We start from the raw sequence: 20,158 nt of genomic DNA, 5'->3' as shown, positions 1-20,158 counted from the left end.
GTTAGTTTAAGATGAAGAAAAGTCATCACTTCTGGAGATTACAAAACAGGAGGAGAAGCAGGATCCGCTTTAAACTGACTGTCAGATAAGCACCGACACTAAGCGTCGTGGTCACGACATTCTACAGTAGTCAATGCCCAGTGTCTTCTCTCAAGAGCAATAAAAATAAGCCTCCTCAATGACTATAAATTCAATTTTGCATAAGTAATAGACACATCAGAATCTTTCTACAGAATTGCAATAAATTTTAGCTGGGGCAATCAGAATAAGACCCACTATTTGACTACTGAATCAAAACCCTATATAATTTACTTTTTTATTTCTATTCTTTGTATATCATGTTGTTGTTTTATTGCTATGGCCGATGGCTGATGCAAATAAAGATTCATTCATCGGAGAGAAAAAATCCTCATCGAACAGAAAGCTTTAGCTACTGAACGTCCTCAGACATGGATTGGTATATTTTGGAATTTGTTCATTCCTAAAAAAAACCTGTTGGCCATCTGTAGTAATCATCACACAGCGAGACTGTACAGTGAGTAAGAATGTATAATGACTTACTTCTTGGGCAACACCATGGAAATCAAGTGCTGCTTGCAACAGATTCTGCCTGAACTCCAGTTGACTGGCTTGCCGGTAACAAACATCACTTAACTGCTGCTGTAATGCTTTCAGTTCCACAAGGTCTTCTTCATCCCCGGCATTTAACAAAGCTGCAATCTGTTGATTAAGTTCCACATACACTGCAAACCACTCCTGCAAAAACAGCACAGCAGAAAGTACATCAGAACTGCAATGCTTTTAAATGTTCTTTTTAAGACAGCGTGCACGCACACAAACACACGTGCGTGCACACACACACACACACAAACATTCAACCGACTTATTATGCAGGTTTACATATGCTTCTGTCTAACAGTAATGCATTAAACCAGTAGCACACAGACCTGCTCAAGTCTCCGGCCATATCAAGTCGAAAATGTCATGTCTTTTTCAACTAAGCAATTCTGTCATTTAGCAAAATCAGTCGTGGACCCTTGGAGCCATTTTCAGCAATTCCTCTTTTTCTAATCGTTTTAGGATTTCTGGGTTTTCCCCTGCCGCCTTGCCAAAGTCTAGCCTCTCATTCACTCTCTAAGCTTATGCTCTTGGCCTGTCTCTTTAATTTTTTCCCTACTGCAATATCCAGTTCTTTAGCCCAGTAGGCTTTTTAAAAACGAACTTGCATCTATTTAGCACACAGCAACATGTATTCAACTGATCGTCTTTTCTACTTGTTCCCTTGATCACATCCCTCTTCCGTCCCTCCTCGCTGCAGCTTTCCTTTCCATTGCCTCTGCAGCTTCATAGAATTTCAGCAGTCTCTTTTCCTTCAGTATTATCAGGAGTGCACATCAGTTATCTTACCAGTTTATTATTTATACAGCATTTCAATAGCAACACTGACCACATTTAGCTCACGGATCAGGGTGGACAAAAATAAATGGTTTTTTTTAATTAAAAAAACCATTTTTTAAAAAAGAAATAAGGATTTGTTATTAAGTTTTTCATGTGTGCTAAAACTCAGTTTTAAGTGTTTTTTTTTAAAATGTTTAACCACATCAGTTAACAAACATGGGTGCATATGCTATAATGTTATTGTTTTAGTTAAATAAATTAAACTGTTATTAAGGAAATGATTATTTTCCCTCCTTCTAATAAAGCACAACAGAAAAGTTGTCCAAATATAAACAGTTAACTTATTAAACTTCACAATAATTTCATAATTATCTGTATGTATTTCTAATAGTATAACCAAATCAGTAATTTTTGATGTAACTGTAAAAACTGCTCTGAAAAAGTATTATTAAAAAAAATGAAACCTTCATCTGGTTGTAAATATTAAGATTATACCAGCAAGAATTAGTCTTTCTGTAAAAAAAGAAAAGAAAAAAAGATTTAAATCAAGTCTTACTGAGTAGTGATTTAAATCGGGATTTAAATTGATTCAATTTAAATCAAATCCACCCTGTCACAGATAACTTGCTGATGCAACCGAGACCCAAGAGAAGCAACAGGATACACAGGACAAAAGCAGACAGACAGATGGGCAAACGCCCCCCACACTTCTGCTCCAATAACCCTTGCATGCCAGTGCGAATGTACAGCGCATACAACTTTTGAACGTCTACCCTGCATGAGATCTGTGAACATGCAAAAAACACAAAAGAACATCCTCTTCTTGGTGTTTCCTTATTCTAAAGCAAATTCTTCTTCCAACAGCCTCTGCCCAAGGTGGAATTTCTAGGTTGGATATCCTCAAGCCATTAGGCCATACAGGCTCCCAGGAAAACCTTTCTGCCTCCGCCCCCCCCCCCCCCCCCCCGTTGCACTTTTTACTACATGCAGCTATGCTGCTAGCACCCAATTTAGGAATTTAACTTGAAAGCCTGTTAATGAATGAACAGGATACCTTGAGAGCCACCCCCCCTTCCCATATGAACCTGCCAGCTTAGGGCCTGCCTCAGAGGTCTGATCATGAAAAGTTGGTTAATGGGTACCCACCTCCCTGCACAGGGCTGGCTTGAGACATCTCACACCTGAGGCAAACCACCAAATGGTGCCCCACCCATGCCAGGGAAGAAGGGGTGAGTCAAAGTCGACATCAGGAACAAGGGAGGGATAAAGATCTATATTGAGATCTGTGGTCCCTGTGGATCCTGCCGCCTGAGGCAGTCTTCTGACCTAACCTCATGTGGGAGCCGGCCCTGTCCTGCAGTAGCCTACCAAAGCTCTCTATCCTGCATTTAAATGAGCTACCTAAAAACTATTTTATTTCAGGCAAGCTTAGGTTTTATTGCATATTTTTATAATTTTATGTTGTTTTTTTGTTACCGTGCCCCAATAATTTAATGGAAATGCAGTATTTTCAAGAAAACTAACTAACTAACTAACTAAAGGTAAACGGACCCCTGACCATTAGGTCCAGTCGTGTCCAACTCTGGGGTTGCGGCGCTCATTTCGCGTGTGGCCGAGGGAGCCGGCGTACAGCTTCCAGGTCATGTGGCCAGCATGACAAAGCCGCTTCTGGTGAATCAGAGCAGCGCACGGAAATGCCGTTTACCTTCCCGCTGGAGTGGAACCTATTTATCTACTTGTACTTTTGACGTGCTTTCAAACTGCTAGGTGGGCAGGAGCAGGGACCGAGCAACGGGAGCTCGCCCCGTCGCAGAGATTCGAACCGCCGACCTTCTGATCAGCAAGCCCTAGGCTTTGTGGTTTAACCCACAGCGCCACCCGCGTCACTAACTAACAAATTAAGAGGCTGTTGTGCCTTGACTTCCCTTTCCAGCTACAGTTGTATAATTTCACCACTTCCATGTGCGTTCTTAATCACTTTTCTACTTTGTTTTCTCTAGTCCCATATTCTAGTGACAAATCTTTTGGGGGGAAAGTGTGTCTTATATATGCACTCATTATCTATCATGGTTTGAACCTAATCACTGTCTTAAAATTGCTAGTCAGTAAATAGCAATAATGTCACCTTTCGAAGCGGACTATGACTTAGGCTTTTAAAAGGTGGAAGGGAAGGCAATGACTCAGTGTTAAATGAATATTTAAACTATTTTGCAGCGCCAGTGGAATAAATCGCATCTGTAGTAAGACTATTGCTTGCAATAAAGTCAGAATCCTTTTTAGTAAACACAGTTAAAAAGTAATTAGCTAGTAAATCAATGAGACAGCAGATTAAAGAAACACTTGAGTTATTTAAAAAGCTTTTATGTATATAAAGGCAGTAACTTCTAATTGCTGCCTTGCGCAGCCTTGGTGTCAATTTCCAAAATCCGGCAGCAAGAGAAAGATTGACTGATGTTGCCATAATGCTTTATTTACTGAGGAATCTTTGGAAATGGTTAGAAATTCATGAGGTTCCAAAGACTTCCACTGGTGGTCCTCTTAACGCCATTATAAATCCATAATGGAGAAGGTAACAGATGGACCTAATCTGTAACTTTAACTTTTGTCACTTTCGGTATATATGCTGCCTAAAGGTCTCTGTAGGTATGGGGGACCTGTTACAATGGTCCTCCTCAAAGACTTCCAGATCTAGATAGTTTCCCAACATTTCTGGGGGACTTTGTTGCAGGTATGACAGGAATAGGCTGCTATAAGAACTGGATGGAGATAAATCAAGGTTGCTGGGGCCACCACAAAATTATTTGGATACAGCTGACATGATCTCTGGACACTGTGTGCATTACTTTTGGAAGTAGATTTTTCAAAAAAACAAAAACAAAAATGCTCCCCTCCATTAGGACATCTCCTGGCTGTAGAAGATTTGGTGTTTGCCGACATTGCAAAGAAAAAGAATTAGGAGAAGGCGAAAAGACTCACCTTTTAATCTGCTGCATTTTTATGCTTGTGTGTGAGGGATTTATTTTAGCGTTTTGTATTTCAAATGATTTTATGAAGTATTGTCCTCCTCAGTGTTGTTGTTGTTGTTGTTGTTGTTGTTTAGTCATTTAGTCGTGTCCGACTCTTCGTCAACCCATGGACCAGAGCACATCAGGCACTCCTGTCTTCCACTGCCTCCCACAGTTTGGCCAAACTCATGTTGGTAGCTTCGAGAACCGTCCAACCATCTCATCCTCTGTCATCCCCTTCTCCTTGTGCCCTCAATCTTTTCCAACAACAGGGTCTTTTCCAGGGAGTCTTCTCTTCTCATGAGGCGACCAAAGTATTGGAGCCTCAGCTTCAGTATCTGTCCTTCCAGTGAGCACTCAGGGCTGATATCCTTAAGAATGGATAGGTTTGATCCTCTTGCAGTCCATGGGACTCTCCTCTCACTAATTTGTGTAGGCCCACAACAAGAAGCCCCCCCCCCACTTATTGTTGTGAGGTTTGGTAGCCATGATAACCTTTTCCCAAAAGGAACAAAAAGAAGAGGGCAGAACATTGTGCACTGCTATCATTGACCGTGGGTGTGTTGACACTAAGAGATTAGCAGCAGAATCCAACTTGGAAGCCCAGCCCCAGCAGGATAAATCCATGATGACATAAGTATTGTGACATAAGCCATATTGTCTACTATCACGCATTGTCCACTCACTATGCATATAATTCAATGCAAGATGATGCACGTTTACTGGTCAGTATGTGCAATGCTACTATCATTCACAATGATTTGGAGGTGATACACACTGACTGGAGAATGAATGCCATTCCCTACATCCTCTTCGTAGAGAACACGGTGTCTTTTGAATGCAGACAGTGGTCAGAGTAGTCTCCCCACCCTCCAATTCTCCATTCAGTTCACATTAACCCCAATATGTTCTATACTCCAGTGTTTGAACTCCTGGAAAAACAAAATCTGCCTTTGCCAGTCATCAAACAATCTATGCTCCGAGATTATGTATGATCTTAAACTGAGCATTCAAGTAATTACAATAAGTGGCTCCCAAAAAGAAAGAAAAGATGACATATATTACTACTAAACCAATGCTTCCTTTTTGTGCTTTCAATCTCATCAGAAACATGATCACCCTCCTTTAAAAGAATAAAAATTAGTATACTACCATGACATTAGAATTCAATTAGCAATGATTAAGATCACCAACACAGTCTGTTGCAGAAGAATAGGTGCAGTTTTCTATAGCTCATAAATCACTGTCTAAAATTCGCTAGAAAAATGTCACCGGAAAATGTTGCACGTAATGAATTATATATAAGAACAATCATGCAGTAACTTCCTCGAGAAAATGAAAACTCACACTGTGTTGACTTTCAATCTCTTCATGTTTCTGTTGCAAAGCTTGTGAGGCTCTAATTGAATCACCTATCCCCCACTGGGTTCTAAGCTGTTCTGTGCCAGGTCCTTCAAGCCAGTTCACTACCTGTTGATCAAAACAGCAACATTTTCACCACAGCAAATAATTAAACCCACGCGATTGAGACTGATTTTTAAAAGGAATTATTGTTATTCAGCTTTCGCTTAAAATAAAGTTTGCTTTTAACGGCAACATGCTCGCTACCTCAAGATAAATAAAGGCAGCGGGGGTCCTTGCTTCCTTTTAGGTGCATAAGCTAGCAGACCCGGCAAGGCCAATCAAACATTTCCCAATGCTTTCTCGGGGGAAGAATGTCTTCTTTGTGAACCTTAATAATATGTTGTCTCACATTAGAAACAGAGCATGAAGATATCTGGCTCATTCATTGTTTTGCCAATTCATATTTGTATTAGTAGGCAAGATGAAAAGCTGGCTTCTTTAAGAAAAGGGAGGGGGGATTCTTTAGTTCCCCTGCTGAAATCTAAATTGTTCTAACTTGCAGAACTACAGCAACTGACTGTGTGTTTAGGGATAAATATCAGTATACGCTACACTATTTGCGGCTCTTTTATTACAGGCTATTTTCAGGTTGCTTAACAGAGGCGTTAAATGACAGGTGTCAAAACAGAACAGATGGGGCTGGATAAATATTTGTCAGAATTGGTTTCGGAGCGATGGCTCCTACCTTGCACTACATAAGCCATCATAATGATCCTTCTGGCCCAACCTACATGTATGGCAACAGAAAATGAGAACTATCAGCTTCCTAGCAAGGGACACGTAAGAGATAAAGGTGTTCAAGAGGAAGAAGAAGAAGAGTTTGGATTTGATATCCTGCTTTATCACTACCGGAAGGAATCTCAAAGCGGCTAACATTCTCCTTTGCCTTCCTCCCCCACAACAAACACTCCATGAGGTGAGTGAGGCTGAGAGTGTGACTAGCCCAAGGTCACCCAGCAGCTGCATGTGGAGGAGTGGAGATGCGAACCCAGTTCACCAGATTACGTGTCTACCGCTCTTGACCACTACGCCACACTGGCTCTCATACTAGGACACTAATAACAAGCAGGCTGTATCTCCTAAATATGGAAAGGAAAATGGATGACAAAGGCTGCTCTGCACATTCGTGAGGATTGGCACTGGCAGCTGTCAGTGTAGTGGGTGGGGTGGCTGTTCTCACCTGAGACTGCCCAAATGCACAGGCGGGTTCAACCTGGTGTTCCCATGGGTGTGTTTGCACCATGCCAACCTCACCCCTGCCCACCTACCTCCAGGTAAGGAGCAGCAACACAACCAATCAGAAGTTAGGTAAGCGCCACTGCCCCACCACTACTGGTAGGAACATATGACGTAAACCTTTTGATTCTTTTCACCTCCGCCCACTCCTGCAGCAGCATCCTGCACTGTGTACTTTTGAAACTTCCACACGTTTCGCAATCAGAACTAGGGAGAAACTACTAATAAGGAAGCGGGGGTGGGGGAAAGTGCCAAAAAGCTGCCATACAAGCCAGAAGTCTAGCTCTGAGGGCCTTCTGGCAGTTCCCTCGTTGTGAGAAGTAAAGTTACAGGGAACCAGGCAGAGGGCATTCTCGGTAGTGGCGCCTGCCCTGTGGAATGCCCTCCCATCAGGTGTCAAGGAGATGAATAACTATAGACATCTGAAGGCAGCCCTGTATTGGGATGGTTTTAATGTGTGATGTTGTGTTGTGTTGTTTCTGTATATTATGTTGGAAGCTTCTCAGAGTGGCTGGGGCAACCAAATCAGATGGGCAGGGTACAAATAGTAGTAATAGTAATAATAAGGCAACCACTAGCATTATTGTTGCTTGCACCACAAAAATACTTGTGAGGACACCTCAACCATACACCTGATAAGTAGACAGTTAAGTCTAAGCTAGTGATTATCTATTTTACAGTTACTAAACAGCAAGAATGAAAACTCCTACTGCAGTAATTATCAAATGATACTGCATATCATCTCTTGGCATTGTTCTATTTCTATTGCTATTTCTCTTAATTCAGTCTCTTCTTTTTATCACCAAGAATGACATATACAGTACTTCTGATATACCTGGGCAGCTAGCTTAACAATGTGATTTTTGATCCCTTCTGCTCCTAAGATCTTTAGAATTTATTTCCCCCCCCCAAAAAAAAAGGTCTTCCTCCTGGCTCCCCATTTAGATATCTTCTGCAGATATCTTCTAAATAAAAAACATAGATGAATGCTCAATTTCTTTGCCTGCAAAAGTTCAATTCATTTACCATGCAGCTTCAGTAACACAGGCAGAGCAAATGGATGACAATTTCTAATCAGAATGATGCAAATTGAGGTTGATGCCCCAGTAAACAAGTCTATTTAAATGCATTAATGATGGCACTTTGCCAAACTAGGTTATAAACCTCATTCCAATCAGCCCATATTTGCTAAGATGACTCGAATGCTCAAGTTACCACAGAAATAAGTCTTAATATTTTGTTTCTTTTATACCTATGTAATATCCATGTCTAACTGTTTAAAAAAGAAAACACTTAAAAAGAGATTTAAAAGTGAAAGAAATGATTATTCTAGAATACTGTGAAGTAGAATATTTTGATTTCCTGCCTCTCCAGTATTTAAAAGGGTGAAGGTTCATGTGCATAGCATCTAAAACATAAACACATTCAATTTCAAATAATAGGCCTGGGGAAATAAATGAATTGATTTCATTTCCTTTATTATCTCGACAAGAGACATTGTCTGAAGAAGTGTTAAAAGCATCAATTACATACCAATTTCCAAAGCACCAGCCCAGCCCTTCATGACCTCCTAGAATACAATTCATTACACGGGTTTTTACTCATTCTAGTCAGGAAGAGCCTTGTATGACAACTGTTCTTTTGGATACTGATCAATGGATATGCTAACCCTATCTATCTATTAATCACTAGATAGACTTAATTGTCTTGTTTATATTAAATCACTATTTAAAAGAAGAAGCAAGAGCCACCCAACGACCTTCGCTTTACTAGCTTGTAGTTGCTTCCGTTCAATTTTATTGGTAGTTGAACCCGAAATCTACCAGAAACGGATCGGCACTGTTAACTGCTTTTACTGCACCACAAGTTAAGTGGGTGCAATTAAGACTGCTCTGTAATATCCCAACAATGTAAGAAAGCTTCAAAACCAGCCCAAATGCTGAGCTACAGGTAACCTGCTTCATCATGTGACAGAACAAAGTGACACCTGGTGATGGGGAAGACCAATAGCAACAAGGCTGAAGGTATCATGTCGTGAGGGAGACTGTCTCAATAAAGAAACGGATAGGGAGTATAAGCACACACGCACACACACACTTGGATAGCTAAAAGCCTTTATTCCAAGTAGCATCCTCAGTGCATTCTGTCCTCAGTGCATTCTGCTAGACTGCCGCCTATTTAATGGAATGTATTGAGCAGCCAGAGTTTGTAAGTGACGTTGGGGAAACTCTACCGATACTTATAATCTGGCTGTATTCATACATATGAAGTAAGAAGAAGATGATGCAGAAGAGTACGATAATCTGCTAGACCGAGCCGATTGGATGCCCTGTTAACAATAAATGATATAAACCAAGTGGAGCTTGGGCACCTACCTGCATTACCTTCTGTTGAATCTCCTCTAGCTGAGAGCGCTTGCTCCGTTGCCTGCATACTTCTTGGTACCGTGTATATTGTTCTCTGAGCGAGTCTAGCAACTTCATAACCTGGGGCTGAGCAAGCAGTTCGTCATCCATGGGAGACCACGAAACCCCTCCGTCCGAACCATTAAAGCGGCGTTGTTGCAATTCAGACAACAGCTCATGACCTTGAATGGTTGGAGAATCAAAACTGAGCATTCAAATGGTGCCTCAGATGTGGCATAGTCAGGTTAAAATGAGCTAGGGTGTAAAAGACTCTAGATAAAAGGAAGATGGCTTGTGGTAGGCTAAAAGTGAAAGGGGGGTTGTTCATATTATGGGTTATGATAAATCACTTTCAGATCCTATGCAACTTCCCTCGGGGGGTGACAGTAACAGCATGATTAAAAAAAATCTTCTGTATTTGAAAATATGGAACGGTTCACAAATTTGCAGGTAACCCTTGCACTGGAGAGATGCTTAGCAAGGGTATAATATGGAGAGTCATGGAGACACTGGGTAGATGATTCACTGATCAGAGATGTCAAAGACATTATCCAGTGGGTGCCTGGGAATTCACACAGCTGCATTTTCAGATAGCAGTCCAAGTTACAATGACAATTGTTTTTATTCTTTACTTTTCTTAAACTTGTAAGCTATTAATGTAAAAGCAAAGGATATAGATTATATGATTAAAAACACACACACACGATACTGAGCACCAGTTACAACAGCTAACTTTTAATGTTCCCACTGAATCCAACTGCAGATAGGCTTAGCTTTGGCTGCAAAAATGAAACAATCCCTAATAAACAACTGTACTTCCTTGAGGAATGGTACCCAGATCCTAAGGAATGGATGAGCCAAAAAATTATTGCACTGGAAACTAATGTAGGCCCAAAGTCTACATTTTCTTTTTCCATATCCATAATAAAAAATTTAAGTAAGTATATGTCCAAGTATATGCTTCCCACTTGATTATTTATAAAATAACTTAAATTGTTAATTGTCTTCTCGGCATTCTCAGAGCTTGATTAGCAATTCCAACAGAAAAGGAGACGAGAACTTTATTTCTCTACAGCTGCGGTTCCCAGAAATGGAAGAGCAGAACAGCAGAGGGAAGGAGGTAAATGTACTTTTAAGTAGATAAGGAAGATATTCATAACACTTATTATTCTGTTCAGTTAACACTCCTCCACCAAGAACAAGTCTAACACACCAAGAACAAAGCTGTAGCATTATATACTATCCACATCCACAACAATTCACAGAATCCATGAAGCAAAGATAAACAATGCCATAGTGGGAATACCTGTCTGCAGAACAGTTTCAGGATCAACAGATGGAAGGAAATTCAAGTCTATAGACCTTGAAATAGAAAGGCAAATGGCTGTTACTTACTTAACATTGGTAACTGAAGTTTCAAGCATTGAACACAAGTATATAGCTTCTTGACTTTTATAAAAACATTCTAATAAAATTTCACATTTTTTCTTTACCTGGCATCATTTTCTTTGTCAAAACCATTTTTGGCAATGTCAAAAAAAGGACAAAGACAAAGAGGGATAGAAGTTTCAGAAATGTTGACATACTTGACACCGTAGGCTATTTTTCTTTTCAGTTACTTTTCATACAAGATAAAAATAGCCCAGGCATTCTCAATATTGGGAAAAAAAACTAGTAAGACACACCCAACTGATAGCAGTATTCAACTACATTTTCTGCATTAGCACAAGGAATAGTGCTTAATTCAAGGGGTGCTGGGGTGTGTGTGCTCCATTATGCAAGGAGAAATAAATAATATTTTGCACAATATTTTGCACAAATGGAACCCCAGTAGTCTCCATAGAAAAAGCGTCATTGCCACCTAAAATCCACGCATCTCACAACCTGGCAGATACCGAAATAATGCATTTTAAGGAGACCTAGGAAGATAATGGAAACTAGAAACTACAGCTATACATTCCTAGGGAGTGACAAATGGTTCCATAATGAATACTACCTGTAGATACAAACAGAAATTCAAATTTGGGGACACCAGAAAGAGCAGAAAATAGAACACAAATGCAGAGAAGGCAACAGCTGCACTGAAGCACTTTCCCAGCAGTGTAGACACAAGCAACCCTACTTTCTAGCTAGCTTTAAGCCAGAAATAAATAGCCACTACCCACAATTCCACACTGGCACTGGACATGAAAGGTTAAGTTAGGATGCAGGGTTTTGGATTTCTGTATGACAGAGGTGTTTTTGTTTTTTTTTTTTTTTTAAAGTTCACTATCCTAGCCAGAAACATCAGGGATCTTTTACACAAATTATTTCCATTCCAATGTTGCTTTTGAAAGCACCTATGTCCCTTCCGTGAGCTATAGTTTATAGTCAAAGGATTTAATTACTAATAAATTGTTAACAGAAACAAGAAAAATAATTACCTGTCCTTCTCCTGTTGGTTTCCTTTATCATTTCCACTGTTGATTAAGGCAAGCTCGTCCAGTAAAGATGTAGATTCTTTTGTAAACTTTTCAAATGCCTATGTAAAATATTTATAGTTACCATCACCGCAATTGATTTTTAGAGTCTCGTGCTTGAAGACGGGTTGCATGTCTGAGTGCTCCAACCCTGACACTGGGAAATCATCTCTAAGGCCTAGCAGTTTAATAACAAGTGAGTTACAAAGGCACATACAAACAACATAGAACATGTTGTAAAATGGACGTCTTGCGCTCTCAAAGAACTGTTGCTGCTACTTTCCGGACTGTTAGCTCCCAAAGACTCTTCAAAGGCAGTTCTCTGTTTGTACAATACTGATTTAAACAAAACATTAGTGGCTGTGGTTTGGTCATACCTTTCCGGAAACAGGCACAACGGGCTTACTGAACCCAGCCACCTTCAGAAAGTAACTCCCCCTTAGATGGACCAGAACCATAATAAAATAATGTCTTGTATTTTCCAAGCAATCCAGAAAAATACTGTAGCTGATGGTATTGAAAACTGCTGAACCAACTATCCAGTTCCCAGGGCAATTCAACTAGGGCAATCAAAGCAATTTCCATCCCAAAATCAAGCCCTGAAGTCAGACTGAAATTGATGTATACTAAGAGTGGGGAACTGGATCAGAGTGATAACAGGTGACTCATCTCCCCCCCCCCCCAGCATTTTGATGCCGCTAGGACACATCTAACACAGCTATTAATATTTCCAACCACCACTTTCCCATAAAAAGTGTACTGGAAAAGAGCAGACAAAAAAATTGCCAAGCAACTAACCAGCCTCTTGTTCAGCCAGTCCATGTGATCGTAGGTAAGACTCCCTCCGAAATCTTCTGTCAGCTGGCATGGCTCTATGTATCGTGTAAGCTTATTGGCAGATACTAAAATAACCTGTATAAGTAAATAAAAATGGGCATTAACAAAAACAACGCCACACAGTTAATCAACTCAATGGCTACTGATTGGTGGTCTGAAAAGCATGTTTACTCAGGAATAGTTCCCACTGAATTCAACAGTAAGTGCACTTAGGATTGCCAACTTTAGTTAGGAACTACAGATTCTGCAGCCAAATCATGAAATGTAGCATCAGGAGCAGCGATTTGCAGGAGGAAGTGGCAGATATGTGGTAGTGATGTTTTGTCTTTATTGCTTTTCCTCAGAATCTTCCACATCCATCCAGTTTTAGGCACGTATTTCCTATCAAAAATACGCAGCTGGGGGAGGAAGATCTTTGGGGGGGGGGAGACAGTAGGGGGAGAAAAGGTAAGAAGCTCATCGTCTGCTTCACCCCTACAAAATGCCTTCAGTGCATTCAGCTCAGCAGAGAAACATATGCCCATGGGCTGATTTAGTTCCAGCCATTGCAATACCTTCCCCTTTTCTCCACCCTGAAATGTCACAATCCCTAAACTCATTTACTGTTCGGAATACAAATTTTGTACCAAATAACTACGAGCTAAAGTTTGCTAGCTCTCAGTTACGTGCCCATGATTCATTATTAATATTTACAATTAAAGCATAAGCAAATTTAAGTACTGTATGAATATTTCAGTATGTTAATACATGGGTGTGAAACAAGTTTTGTTGGAGACAAACATTAACAAAATGTGTTGCTTTTACAGCTTTAAAGTGTGTGTGTGTGTGTGTGTGTTTCTGAAACAGAGAGAAACCTATTCCCGCAAACCCCCTCCCCAACCACCGCCAGCAATGGCAAGGCTCTGACAGAATCCCAACTTTCACTGATTAAAAAGTGGAAATTGTTCTCTCTCCTCACTCAGTTGTGTCATACAAAAACCACTCTGACAACCTGAACATTCCTCCAGTCTAAGGGAGCCATAGGTAATACAAGAAATTGGATGGATATGCCAAGCCTTTATTTTGCATGACCGAAGAACTCAACAATTAGAATATTACTGAAGTTAATCTTCCTGTCAAATATATACACTGAGGACCAAGAAATGACATTTATCACATAGTTTGATGCTGCATAGCTTTTCTGTTTCTTTAATTAAAACAGCAAGGATGGGGACTAAGACAAATCCAAGGCTACAACACACACTAAGTGGTCAAAATTGTGGGAACCTTTACAAAAAGTTGTGTTTCTGAGGTTTGGTGACTCGTAACATCATTCTTTTTTAGAATACCACAGATTATATATATAATTAGAAAAAAACTATTTAATGCAGAAACTGTGCTGAATTACTTTTATTCTATCAAAAATTATAGCCAAATAACCAGAAAATATACACAGAAAACCATGATAAGGGGTATTTCATAACTTCTCGACATTTCTGTTAGCAGCATGGAAACCTTTTGCCACAATTAAAGTTCTACAACAGCATCCCAGGGAGTGAACCCAAAGATTTTAAGTTCATCAGGTGTTGATGTGAAACCAGGATTGTATGATTGCTTCTATCAAATGTGCTTTATTCCTTGGTTGCTTCTGACTGACAAGTTTATTTAATTGGCTCCACAGATATTCTATTGGATTCAAGTCAGGGCTATTACATCACTTTCTAGGTGACCAGTCAACTCTTCTCACTCCATGTCTTGTTAGATACGATATAGGTTATTTGCCTATAACTTTTGATAGATCAAAGATCATTCAACGTGGTTTGTAGCATTGTATTCTGCATTAAATTATCGGTCTAATGATATATAATTGTATGGTATTGTTCTAAAAAAAAATTGATGTTATGAGCCATCAAACCTTAGAAATGCAATTTCCCCCACAAATTCGGCCACTAGTGTACGTGCCCATCTGTAATTCAGTACTCCCACCACTCTCCGAAATAGAATCAAACCATCTCTCTCCCATCCTTGCTATTCACGACAGAAGGAAAGATCCCATGGGCAAACAGTCGGGACTGAGGGTGTCCCAATTCCAATAGGAATAAAACAAGAAAATAATGAAAGCAGCTATGCAGATATGTCTAATCTAATCCTGGAAAGGGGTTACCATGTATACAAGGGATAGCCAAGGGGATGCCCTGCAGATGCTGTGGAAACAAATGTCCATCATCCCTAGTTCACATGGCCAATGGTCCAAGATGACTTAAGTTGTACCATATTGGCCTGAATATAAGCCACACTCCCCCCCCCCCCAATTCTGACCATGAAAAGTGAAAGGGCGGCTTAAATTTGCGACATTACGGTATCACTGCTGAAACAGACATACGGTAAAACGGAATGGGTGTGAGTGCCTGTGGAATTTTAAGGGAGCGGCTTATATTCAGGCCAATATGGTAATATGCAAGAACTGGAGTACACCATATTGGCGCCCCCTGTTATACTCCAATTTGAGCACCTGGCCATTTCAGAATGACTTGTTGATCGTGGTTAAAAATACATTTCATTAGCAATCTGCGCTTAGCCTAGTTTTTATCTTCATTAAGTTTCAACAGTACAGTTTTGTTAAGACTCAAAGGAGGAGAGGACCACCTGGGAAAACGCAGGCTAACCTTGAGGGTAGCAAATGATTTGCATTTTCCCTGCATAAAGAGAGTACATGCTATGAGCACAGCTAGTGGATATGTTGTTCTCCCAAATTATGTTATCATAATTTCTAGTTATGTGCACTAAGTACCAATTAAACACCTTCAAACAATATGTGATTTTTTAAATTTTATTTTTACAAAAAGTAATTAAATGAAGCGTTTCCCTGTTGAAAGCACTTTAAATACTTCTGTGATATAAAAGATTCCGCCTCATTTGTAAGAGTTGTTAGGGTTAGTAATGCTCTGCTTCCTTGGTCTCAATGAATTCAGCAGGAAAGCAGCTTACTATAGTAATTATTACTATTTCTACGGCGCTTTATATTTCTCAAAGAGGTTTACAATACATTCAACCATCAAATAAAACAATCCAGAATAAAACATTACTGAAGAAAGGCAACTATAAAGTATACATTCAATGTAACATAATTGACAGGAAAGTAAAATATTACCGGTATCTTAAGAATTTCAAAATAAAACATTACAAGGTTTCAAAATAAAGCATTACAAAGGAAGTCAACTACAGAATGCACATGCAATGCAGCAAAGTTATCTATCTATCTAAAATTTCAAAAGAAAACATTACTAAAGGACGTCAAATATAAACTGCACATTTAAAACAGCATAATTAACAAGAGAATAAATTATTACCATAAGCACAGAACGTATCTGCTGCTGTTGCTGCCAATCTTGCCAATGGTGGTTTAATGGCAACAGTGGCACCCGCCCTGTGGAACGCCCTCCCACCAGGTGTCAAAGAGAAAAACAACTACCAGACTTTTAGAAGACATCTGAAGGCAGCCCTGTTTAGGGAAGCTTTTAATGTTTAATAGATTATTGTATTTTAATATTCTGTTGGAAGCCGTCAAGAGTGGCTGGGGAAACCCAGCCAAATGGGTGGGGTATAAATAAATTATTATTATTATTATTATTATTATTAGGCGGCAGCAGTGGAAGCTCAGGTTTGATTATCCTGGGTCTGCACTAAGAGACAGCCAAGATGATCTCTGGTCTCTTCAGCAGCCTCCTTAAAATAAAATCTACTAAGTGACCCAGCGCTAGTATATACCAACCGGCCCGAACAAAGAAAGCAACTCTTCACAACAAGGTGGAACCCTTCTCGTGAAATATGATTCACATTTCAAATGGTCTCACCTTTTTCACAGCCAGGCTGCATACACAGTCATACCTTGGTTCTCGAATGGAATCCATTCCGAAAGTCCATTCCACTTCTGAAAACGTTCAAAAACCAAGGCGCGGCTTCCGACTGGCTGCAGGAGCTTCCTGCAGCCAATTGGAAGCCGCGACAGATGTTCGGCTTCCAAAGAACGCCCACAAACCGGAACACTCACTTCCGGGTTTGTGACGTTCGGACGCCAAAACGTACGTGTACCAAGGCGTTCGACAACCAAGGTACGGCTTTATCAGAAAGTATGCTTCCCCCCTAGTTAATGTAGATATCCTTAAATATATTCATGGTAAAAAAAAAAAAAATTGGACATCATGCTGCTTTTTAAAAATAAACTGTTCAGTTAACAATGCCCTAGGCATTAAAAGCTTTTAGTTTGATCTATCTTTTGCATCTGCATCTGAAGCTACTCTTCCCTCAGAAATTACATTAACCATTGCTATTATACCAGGTCTTATCTTTTCCAAAGGGAAGCCATTCACACCAAATGCCTTTTCCTGCTCCTTATGCAAATTTACATCTTCCTTTCACAAGACGTGAAGATGCTTTAGTGTCAACAACAGGAAGGCTATATACAATATTAGAGTTTCCATTTTTTTTTACATTAATTTTTGGGGCGGGGAGAACCGTAAAAAGAAGAAGAAAAAACACCTGAGTGCAAATGGCTTATCTGGCAATGGACTTGGGGGTGCAATATCAATTTATAGTGAAAAGATGAAGCTTCTTTGAGAATCAAGATATAACTGGACAGATGGTAGAACAGACAAACCGCATCAATAATTTATGCCCGAGGGCTCTTATTTCCCTTTTGGCTTCCTATGGCCACCCCTATGGTGCTATTCATGCCCAGCAAGAATGGTGGTGATAGGGCTCAACCCTGTTCTATTCAGTTCCCCAGTGGTTTTACTTCTTTCTACCAAGAGCTTCATCTTAACCGACAGCTGCAATTCCGCTCATGTTAATGAAATTCTGCTGAAATAGCAAGCAAGCTCTTTATCCTTGAAAGAAATGGAAATTTCGTAAAATCATTGCAATTGTCAATTTTGTTAATGAATGCGCCATCATCTGATAAGCCATGGATGTTGCTGAAGACAATACCCATGGGACTTAATTTTGAGTAGACGTTTCTTACACTAGAAAACAACTGAATACAGTTTTGTACTAGATGATATGAAATGCATTACCTCAGCAAGCTTATCTACACAAACATCACAAAAGTAGGTCCAGTGAAAGCATTTTTCTTTCTATTTATACTGCAGTCACAAGTTCATACTCAACCCATGAAAATCCCTCATTGTGAACATATCACATCCATTTGTAACATTCTTATGAAGAAAAAGACCACACCAATTAGTTCCCTAGTTTCCTGTTGGATTTTCAACAGACTATTGTGGAACTCAATTACTGGAACCAACACATGCAAATTTCAGTGTAGTAATTTTGTGTAATTTAAACGTACAAGGTTTTATCTTCATAATTGAGGTTCAGCTACAGCAGCAGAAATTATCCACATGGCCACTGAAAATTCTCAATTAAAAGCCTCTCCATTATAAATTTAATTAAATACATTTTTATGATTAAGTGACTGATATTGAATTAGACCTTCAAGTCAAATTATAGAAACTGCCCACATTTCTTAAAAGTGCTAGAATCTGGATACTATCCCAGGCTCATTAGTACATCAGATTTTTACTTCAAGCATTCTGTTAATTATGTCTGGAAAATTGTCAGTGCCAAGTCATAGTAAGAGATAGATCAGTCATAGGGGGAAACATTTACCAGAAGTAAATTTCAAACTACAGAAGCTTGCCATTTTTACAATTTTTACAAGCAAACCAAGGGCCCAGGTGACATTAGATAAACCTCTACAAAACAACTTCAAAATATGTATTTCACTTTGGCAAGGGTAGCCAACGTGGTGCATTCCAGATGTTGTCAGACCCAATTCAACATTTCAGAAAACAACCTAAACAACCTAATTAGGTTTGAGTATGAATCCAGATTCAGATAAATTAAGCTTTGTGCTTCCCCCATTCACTATTACGTGAAAGTTTGGGTTTTTTTTTTAAGGCTACAGCTTCCCTCATTATTATTATTAATGTTTGCATTTCTTATTCTTTTTTACGAAATTAGATGAAATTCACAGGCATAGTAGCCCCTTGCGAGTGGACAAGCCCTGCCAATTTAAAGAGATACAGGTCCCGGGGTTTTTTGACCAGGCACCTTTAAAAAGGAAGCCCAACATCTTTTTTCTGACAGAAGTGGATAAAATTTGCAAGCTTCTTAGTATCTTCTAAGAGCATCAATCATGTCACATGTCAAAAGGGTAGTTGCAACAGTTTTTCTGCAAAGACAGACTTTAGGCTTGCAACCTACTGGGGTAATTATAAAGGATTTACTGAATCTCTCCTATTCTGTAGGGAATTTGTATGAAGGGAACATACATAAGAAAGGTTCTCCAAGTAAGAAGCTCATGAAGTTATACACCAATAGTTCCATGGAGTTTTGTGCTTAGCATCTTCAAAACCGATTTTTTTAGGGGTGGGGTGAGTGTGAAGAGAGAACAAAAAGGGACTCTACTCCCTGTGGTTTTTGTGGGAACCAATTTTATTATGAAAATTGCATCCTAGGGGCCCCTAGGAAAGTAGCTTGCAATATTTCAGAAGGCTAAGTGCCGGGGCTAAGGGGTATGATGAATGAAAAAAAATAAGCTTCAGGCTTGAACGCTGCCCAAATGCCACTGAAACTCACAGAAACAGACGTTCAAAGCTGATTTGGCAAGAGTGGATGTGCAAGTATGTGGCACAGAGGCAGAAGGACTTGAATGCCCAGCATTTGCCAAGCAAGCACCACTAACAAAACTAGCAAAGAGCACAGAACATACAAAAACAAGCAATATATTATTTCAGCATCCCTTGGACACCTGTAGTAAAAAACAACACACACACACACACACACACAACCCATTCCTCTAACTAAATGTGAGAGCTGCCAGTCAAATCTTCCCCCCACCCTGGCATTTTTCTTTTAGCGAAGTTTGGAGATAAAAGTTTTGTTTTTAGCAGGCAGAATGTCTGCACATTTGAATCTCCCCAAATCTCTGCTTTGTTTTGGAGTCCGCCAGAGAAGTCCTGCTTTGGTTTGGACAAGACTTGAATCTGTGTGAAGCCAACATGCTTCAGTTCTTGATCTGTCCAAATCTTTTGCACTTCACAATGGATAGTGGTGTTGTTTAATATCAAAAGACAAAGTGCTGGCACAAGGAGTTGTTCAGTGAGAAATAGCTACAATAAACTGTAATGCAGACAAATAAAAATCCACCTTAAATATTCTGAGTAACTATAATATAGGTTAACAACATTAGTTAAATTCATGGCAGTAAAGTATTATCTTTCAAGTGATAATGTTTTATAATCATTGAAAATGTTTGGAAGGTCTCGTGGTAAGTCTGAACTAATGATCATGTCTGAACTAATGATCAGACTAATTACACTTACTAACTAATACAACAAAGTACTGCAAACCCACTGTAGTGAGTTTTATTGTG

At 39.6% G+C, this 20,158-nt stretch overlaps 1 protein-coding gene across 2 annotated transcripts in view; it reads right to left on the bottom strand.

Annotated features, from left to right (window-relative positions):
* SESTD1 (SEC14 and spectrin domain containing 1) overlaps positions 1-20,158 on the bottom strand; it is a 50,284-nt gene that overhangs the window by 7,526 nt on the left and 22,600 nt on the right. The window contains exons 7-12 of one of the 2 annotated variants that reach the window (XM_033167221.1): positions 12,706-12,819; positions 11,872-11,969; positions 10,755-10,810; positions 9,428-9,630; positions 5,751-5,873; positions 562-756 (exon numbers count right to left, since the gene is read on the bottom strand). In XM_033167221.1, coding sequence (XP_033023112.1) covers positions 562-756; positions 5,751-5,873; positions 9,428-9,630; positions 10,755-10,810; positions 11,872-11,969; positions 12,706-12,819 — 789 coding nt within the window. Of the gene's footprint in view, positions 1-561; positions 757-5,750; positions 5,874-9,418; positions 9,631-10,754; positions 10,811-11,871; positions 11,970-12,705; positions 12,820-20,158 lie in introns of both variants that reach the window. The other variant, XM_033167212.1, reaches the window with a different exon arrangement.

Source organism: Lacerta agilis, chromosome 1 (genome assembly GCF_009819535.1).
Source record: "Lacerta agilis isolate rLacAgi1 chromosome 1, rLacAgi1.pri, whole genome shotgun sequence".
Lineage (NCBI taxonomy): Eukaryota > Metazoa > Chordata > Lepidosauria > Squamata > Lacertidae > Lacerta > Lacerta agilis.
Note: the sequence above shows the minus strand (reverse complement) of the source record. Positions and strands in the feature narration are given on the sequence as shown.